The sequence below is a fragment of the Carassius gibelio genome, chromosome A14, assembly GCF_023724105.1.
Source record: "Carassius gibelio isolate Cgi1373 ecotype wild population from Czech Republic chromosome A14, carGib1.2-hapl.c, whole genome shotgun sequence".
NCBI classification, from domain to species: domain Eukaryota; kingdom Metazoa; phylum Chordata; class Actinopteri; order Cypriniformes; family Cyprinidae; genus Carassius; species Carassius gibelio.
The window spans coordinates 1,785,634-1,793,927 of record NC_068384.1 but is presented as its reverse complement, the minus strand read 5'-3'; the positions used below and the strand labels follow the sequence as shown (position 1 = coordinate 1,793,927).

Here is an 8,294-nt window from a genome sequence, read left to right as displayed (position 1 = left end):
GGTCACGACATACTTTAAATATTGACTTTGTAGAGTTTCCGTCAAACGCCCTGATATTAATCAGAGAGGAAGTTGTTGCTAATCTCAAATATCCAAATGGCTTGTGGGCATCTTTTTGGGTGCATAACTTTGTGTGTGTGTGTGTGTGTGTGTGTGTGTGTGTGTGTAATGCAAGTGTATTATTATTTCAGTCACACCCAGAACAAATTATGTTTTTATTCAAAGCAAATTCCAAATAAATTGTTTTATAAGCACACTATTATTTTATTTGTAATGTGCACTCCAAATAAATCATTTTACAGACTTCCAGTCATTAAAAAAAAACAGTTTAAATTATATATAAATATGAAACTGCATAGGCTACATACAGTCTATTTAGAAAACATAAGCAGGTTGATTCTTGTCACATTTAAGAAAATCTAATCTTGTACTTCACTCATGTTATATTGTATAATTAGTAGTAATTTAAATAGGGAAAACCGTCAGATATGCACAGAACATCAAGATTAAGCAGATGAGGTTTTGATTTTGTGCATAGCATAAGGGCTGGAGCTGATATGAGGCCAGATGTCTCCATTGGCTGCCTCAGGTTTGTCCTCATCCTTCCTGTCCTCCATCACCACTGTCATTATCATCTCTGGGTTGAAGACGTCTGGCGTGTAGTAAGGGCGCGCGAGGTGACGAAAAGAAGACCGCAAGTAGGCATCATCTTCATCAAAATCATCTATTTGTCCTCCATTTGTCCTCCTGGAGGACTTGAGCTCATCTCCTAGCTCAGAGGCCAGGTCTTTCAGATCTCTAATCAGGGTGGACTTGAGACCGAACAAACACAGCAAGAAAAACAGACCGGCACAGATACCAGAAACAAAGTATAAAGCCACTGCCTCCGGAAGACCTTGGGGAAATGGAAAAGTGAGGCCAGGATGAACAATACAATCAACAATATCGAGGACAATATCGTATTTGAAGGCCATTGCTGACTGCGGATGTTAGCAAACTATAAAATAAAATAAAAAAACATAATTATTCATATTAATTTGTTCTCTAAGGCTTTGGCATGTGTATATTAAGCGTTTACTGATTATTTACATGTATGTTGCATATAACAAAACGTGTACATTTTTTAAATTGAATAAATAGTTGATCATACAAAAGAAAGATGAATAATATTACGTAAAAAATGGCATTAAATCATTGGAACATTCTGGGATCAGATCAAATATCTAACATACCCTGGATTTGGGAAAAGATTTCCAGAGAGTTGGTGAAAATGTTTTGTGGTCTGGACACACCGGGGCCAGTGTACCACCCTCCTGTGAAGGAGGATCCAGCAGTCAGCAAGACCATCAACAACGATGACTGGCAGTTGTGTTGAGCCACAGGTCAAAAGTTTACATTTATCTTTAAAAATCTGCTAAATGTGAATCATTTTTAAATAATATCAAGGATAGTAGAAATGCTTTTTAGTTTTTATCTGAATATCACATAACAGATATTTACACCCTAATCAAAAGTTTACAAATGCTTGCTTTTTAATACACCCCCATTTCTTAATGCATTGTGTTGCCTTCTTATGCATCAGTGAATGTTTCACCTTTTGCAATAACTGTTTATGAGCCCCTTAGTTGCCCTCAGTGTGAATAGAAGGATCTCAAAATCATACTGTTACTGCTGGAAAATGTGCAGTACCTGGAGGATTATTTTGAACAACAGTAGGCTGCTTAACTGCTCAGAACAATCAGTGAATGGACTCATAAACAGTTATCAAAAATAGAGTCATAAATCGTCCAGGTAAGAACAAAAAGTATTAAGAATCAAGAGTATGCAAACTTATTTATAAATATATAAATATTATTTAGTCTTGTGGACTATATGCGAAGTGAAATAGCTTATTTGGGGCAAAAAACAAACAAACAAATAAATTAATAAAAATGCAATTTTTATGTTCTCTTTTATTTTATCAAAACTAATAACATACTGAAAATTCTGCAAGTTGTATGTAAATCTTTTTACCACAACTTTGCTGTCATTTTTTCAAATGCAATACTCACGAATGAGTTACAGTTATTATATTTTTAATACAATCTGGTTTATTCAGTTGAAAATTAGCTTAGTAATGAAGACAATTAGCACTATAAAATAATTTTTCTTACCATGTGTATAGTCAGAGAGCAAGAAAGGATCTATGTTTCCACGTCCAACATCTTCCAGGAGATACCGTGGTACTAAATACACAACAACAAAGTACATATTTTTATGACTGCTTCAACATTAATGTAAAGTATTTGTAGTTTCTCTAAACCTATTGAAACATACCACAAGTGAAGGAGACTCGCAAGTGCTTTTTGGTCCCAGGGAAACAGGGGTCTCCAAATCCCTGAGCATCAGCCAGCACAGAGCAGTTTGTCCTGCCATGACACTTCCTTGACACTCTCCTTAAAGCTGATGGAGACAAGCACTCTAACAGGAAACAAGCATTTAAACATAATCTCATTACATGAATGAGTGCTTTTAAACATATCTGATGATCTCTGTTCTATATTGTTCAATAAAAAAGGATTTGAACACATGAATTGGTGCCTCTGCTGTTGTAGCAAAACCTTCCCACTAGATGGGAGAAGTGTGTTATTTCAGTCTCAGACCTATGTCTGGTTTTGTTTTAGCCTCTTGAGGGCATTCAAGGCTGTCATGCTCCAGGTGGCCAAACGTGGCTGAATAGATGGCCAAAACCGTGTCATTCTTACAGGCCAGCTTCAGCCGCTCATTCTCACACACTGTTCTTGAGCGATGATGCTCTGTGAAGAAGGGAAAGTCATTAGGTGTGTGGAAAACTGTGGATTCAAGGGTTTACATGCTTATTTTATGCCTACTGATCAGACTATTTCACCATTAGTTTCAATCAGATCGAAATACATTCAAATCAAGCTCTGTCAGATTAACTATAGCATTTTTAATCCAGTTGAGCCATCATTTTTGATTATTTGGGTGCAGGTAATGTAGATATAGATGTGTTTGGTTACAAAATATTGTACTGATATAGGTGTCTCACCAGGCTTGCACTTGTAGGAGACAATGATGTATTTTCTGCTTTCAGGGCAGGGATCTTGACCAAACACAGGACTTGCCACAGGAATCTGACACTGTCGTCGGTCCTGGCACTCAGACATCACTTTCTATACATTAAAAACACACATTCTGACTGAAATTCATTCATTATTATGAGCTCTAGAGATTTGTTCTCTCTAGAATGAGGAAATGGTGATCAAAGATACCTGAATGGCTGCGGTTGATATACAGTCTGTGTTTTCCTCCGTTATGTTTGGGTTTGCGTGTGGGCATAGATATGGACTTGGAACACGGCGTCCATAAAATGCTGAGATAACAGCCACAGATGTTCTGGTGGGGCATCTGATGGACAGCGTCTCTCCATCACACGCATGGGCAGTGTGGTTCTTAAGGATCCTGTGGAGGTAATCTAAAAGAAAGTACATGCAGACATCAGCTGCAGATGAAACATAATTTGAGCATCACTGTTGCCAAGATAAAGGCCTATGTCATAGCTCTGCACACAAACAAGGCATTATGAATGCTTTTAGAAAACAGCATTGTAGACCACAACTAATGCTCACTGATTCTCCCAACATGTTGCAGGGCAAATCCAGCAGAATGACAATGGGAAAACTAACTCCCTCCCTAATAAAATCTTGTGAGGTGTGGCTGACATTAAAACTTTATAATGCAGAAAGCTCTTCTTGGTTTCTACCACAACTGCTGTTTTAATCTTAAAGATACAGATACAATAAGTGAGATTTCCAACTGGGTTGGAATCCAGGAAGGGAGAACTACAACAAGAAAAAAAAGAAAAGGAAAACATAAAAGAAATGTGTTAATTATTTAGCATTTTGGCGGGCCTATGAAATGCTTTATGAAACTTTTGTAATAATAGATTTCAGTGGTTTTGAAGCAGAAAAAGGCAAATACACCATAAAAATTATTAATATTGCAAATTTTATTATTACAAATTATTAATACAAGTTAATAAACTTCAGTGATTTAGGAGGGAGAAATGGTGAATATATATATATATATATATATATATATATATATATATATATATATATATATATATATATATATATATACAAATTAAATAATAATAATAATAATAAAATAAAAAATACTGGTAAGCCTATGGATTTATTTATATTATTAATACACTATGCATAATTTTATTAATACTTTTTGGAAAGAATTAGACTAAATAAATCTATAGTTAAAAAATAATAATAAAATAAACTAAATCTCAGCTAACTTTGTCAGAAAATTGCAGTGAAAGAAAGGCAGAGGTCAGAGGTAATGACCCCAATAGGATTTGAAAGAAGATTTCCTGTTCACTAAATGGCAGACTTGGGATTTAAATTTTGGAGAACATACTTCAGAACATTTCTTTGCCAAGATTTCTTTCTTGTCCTCCACTTTTCCACACATCTCAGGTTTCTAGACTGTTATTTTTTAAACAAGCAGGGCTACGTTCCTTCACCAGTCTATATCCATTAGTATTCAGAGAGACGGAACTGGATCAACGCCAATTGTAATGTTTGGCCTGTACCTCTCTCTCTCTCTCTCTCTCTCTCTCTCTCTCTCTCTCTTTCTCTCTCGCTCACTCTCTCGGGTTGGGCCATTCTGCATCTGTAGAGTCCTCTGTTATGCAGTGCCAGGCACGGACACACTCACAAATAAACACAATGAGCTATTCTTGGCTTATCATTACTTGAAGCTACAGAACAGCGGAATTAAGCCAACATTTGTCAGGCACACTTAAATCATGACTTCTGTGGTACTGTGACACATAAACACTGCAGCTGGCTTCATATTTGTTGATTCTAATGTCTTTTGAAGCCCAAATATAGTGTATTTTGCACTCCTTCAGCCAAGCTTTTACACAAAATATTTGTCTTTGGTTCAGAATGGATTAATGTAGATAACAGCCTTTCTTTTATTTTATGGATTGTCCTAGGACGGTGGAGGAGGATGGGACAGTTCTGTGACTCTTTAACACCCGTCTCTCTTAAGCTGATACACTACAGATTGTTGACAAGGATTATTTGAAAGACAAAATACAAAATGATCTCTTTCCTTTGGGAAGTTCGCTCGAGGACAGCATGCTGAATTTCCTCTATCACAACCACAAAATCTGAGAAAAACACTCACCAGAGAAATCTGGAGCTGACGAGGTTTCCCGTGTGTTGAGAGCTAGGGCGACAGAGAGGAAACACCAGGACCAACAAGAGCTCCATGGAGACATAGTGCACAATGCACATTACGAAGCGCTGTGATTTTTAACTAGGAGAAATTGGTTGGCTTTTTACAGCCCTCTGACTTCTGACCAGGAGAAAGAGGTCAATGGTGGCATTGTGTTGAGCAGAGAACAAGCGCTCTTTCAGCAGCAATGAGACTGACATACATTTGTGTCATTGCCCTAATTAGACTGTTTTCATGCTTTTTTTCCATTTATTTATCAAAAGGGCTTTTCGAGGTGACAAAATTCACACGTCTGTTTTCAATGAGCAGCTACTCTGATGATAATAAATTTAGTTTCCAGTCAAAAGTTCAGCAAAGATCAGTTTTCAGTAATTAATACTGATCAGTCTGATTCAGAAATCTAGTCTTAATTAAAAGTAAACATATCTGTTATAAGTTCAATAAACCTGAAAAGAACATTAGTGTAAGATATTAAGAATTGTTTTCATATATAGCTTTCATATAAGTAGATTTCAAAAGGTTTACTATATCTTAAAATGTATTTAAATATATTACGTTCATATTATACATAATACAAATAATACTTTTTGAAATATAATTAATTTTCTTGTTTTAAGCATTTATCACAGAAAATTATACACTTAAAATAAAACACATTTGCTGGTAGAGTAAGAAAAATAAACCAAAACTGTATATAAATTAGGAAGTATTTTATTTTCAGCAAGTATGCATTCAGTTGATCAAAAGTGATGCAAACTTTTGAAGGCAGTGTACATAAAATAGATATTCTCTGAAAGTGTCATTATTTTACAAATTTTCTTTTTTTTTTTTATCTTGTTTTAAGTAGGTTAATTTGATATGTATTTATTTTTGGCATGCATTTATCCCTACATTCAGATTCCTCTATTAAGAAAAAAAAACAACAAGAAATGATCTTTGCTGAGCTTGACTGTTTTGTTTCATTTGCTTGTGTTGATGTACAGTTACAGCAGTGGGCCCTCATGATCAACATTTGGGGTCCTGTTTCAGGAGATAAATTAAGGATTTTCCAAGCTGTGTTCCCAGCTGCTAGATGTCCTGTAGATAGCTTATCATCTGAGGATAAGTGCTTCCTCCCTCGGTCTGAAGAGGAGAGGTCAGTGGTTAGTGAGTGCATCACATTTCTGTATTCCAGAAACATTAGAAAAAGCAACTCTTTTGCCATAGAAACTTAACAAATCTAGCAGAAAATATGAGTCTTGTGTCAGTCTGCTTTCTCTATAAGGACAGTAGATTATCCCAACATGTGCGGCCTATTAAGCAGAAGACAGAAAACACATAGGACTATCTATAAAGTGCAATCTGTCAATACAAACACCCTCTCCAAAGCAAAGAAAGTTCCACCCCCACATATGAGACTGGTCTATTGCCTGATAGGAATGTTTTTTGTGAATTAAATGCTGTGCATTTGACATGTTTGCTTAGTGATTGCAACGATGACATCAGATTAGAGGCTTAGTCTTGCATCCTTACAGCTCATCATCTCCATAGTGATTTCTTGTTTGGTGCTATATTCTTTGCGGTGGAGCAGTATAACGGGAATGAGAAGCTAGAATGGACTAAATAGCTTACAGCTCAGAAATGTTACTCATAGTATCCTGTTGGCCCCAGGAGGAGGGAGTACACTGGGTAAACTGGCAACGGCTCATTTCCTGTGCTGGCTGAAGTGGATCTCACTTGATTTCCAGGATTTGTTAGGAGTTTCCATGTCACGCTCTTGTTTTGTTAACAGTTCAGTACGATCAACAAGCTCGTTATCCTTAAAGGGACAGTTCACAATAAAATAAAAAATAAAAAAGGTCTTCATTTACACATTCTTAAGTCTCTTAAACGAAATCTTACTTCCGTGACACACAAAAGAAGATATTTAGCCAAATGTCAGAGCTGCTTTCTTTCAAACAATGAACTGTTTTTAGGCACCATGCATGGTCTGACAAGCTCCGTCATAAAAATAGTCCTTACTTATACATTATATTGTTTAGTCAACTTATTTCACCTTATTTAACACGGAAGTAAGCCATTATTTTAATGCATGAGAATTCTGATTTATTAGTCGCTAATAACTATAGGTAAATAAGAATAATTAAGTGTGGTATAACTATTTGTGCTACAAACAAATGTGTTTATTATGGAAATACATCAAAATAATATAAGAAATACAAGTTAGCAATGTAAAGCAGTATAACAAGCTGTTTTGTGCAGTAAAAAATAACTGAAAGAGGATGATATCTGGGACAACACAAATTCAAGTTACAACTTACTACATCACAAAAATATTGCTTTAAAATTCAAACTTGACAGACATGAGGTGTCTACTTTTATGGTAACGCTATATTTCAAACTATTGTGAATTCCCCAAAATGATGCAATAAATACCCTTAAAACAACATCTGTGTGATGAATGAGGAAATGAAACTCTTGATCATTAGCGTCTATTTAAGTGGATTAAGTTTTTTTTTTTAATGACATTACATCACTAATTTCTGTTTATATAGCATTGTTGTACAGGATGAATTTTACAGTCTAAGTCGATGTTAGAGATTGACTTTATGTTGTAAGTTATTCTGAGAGTGTTTCCATGTTAATATCCGCGGCTATGAAGGAAAGCCATGAGATGACATAATTGTTTCCCTTGACTCAAACCACATCTGTGACTCAAGAGGACTTCACAGGGAATGAGGGGAACAACCTATTTGTTTAAAAAGAACCAATCCCTTGAGACTGATCACATTCAAACACCCTAGTTTGTCCATTACACACAACTGAGTGTATCTTAACAATAAACGTCTGTTGTTTTATATAAACTATTCACATACTATAGACCAACCCTAGCACATACTGTACCCTACTCTACTAGGCTATATAAATATATATATATATATACATATATAGACACACACACACACACACACACACACTTTATTTATGAATCATTATTCCAACCGAGGACATCCCCGAGTGTTCCCCAAAGGATTTAGCTCACAGTTTGGGTA

The 8,294-nt window shown here is 35.6% G+C and overlaps 1 protein-coding gene across 3 annotated transcripts; it reads right to left on the bottom strand.

The window, feature by feature from the left end:
- Positions 1-240: 240 nt before the first annotated feature.
- On the bottom strand, positions 241-5,412 carry si:ch73-335m24.2 (protein eva-1 homolog C). Of its 3 annotated transcripts, XM_052614542.1 has the most exons (8): positions 5,212-5,409; positions 3,273-3,475; positions 3,050-3,173; positions 2,643-2,795; positions 2,317-2,460; positions 2,154-2,225; positions 1,233-1,313; positions 241-895 (listed from the first exon to the last, which is right to left on the bottom strand). In XM_052614542.1, the coding sequence occupies exons 1-8, from the start codon at positions 5,303-5,305 to the stop codon at positions 507-509; spliced, it is 1,260 nt and encodes a 419-aa protein (XP_052470502.1). In that variant the 5' UTR covers positions 5,306-5,409; the 3' UTR covers positions 241-506. The 3 variants fall into 3 exon arrangements, with proteins under 3 accessions (XP_052470502.1, XP_052470504.1, XP_052470503.1); XM_052614544.1 differs by lacking the exon at positions 2,643-2,795 and having other exon boundaries at positions 5,212-5,412; XM_052614543.1 differs by lacking the exon at positions 1,233-1,313 and having other exon boundaries at positions 5,212-5,403.
- Positions 5,413-8,294: the final 2,882 nt, after the last annotated feature.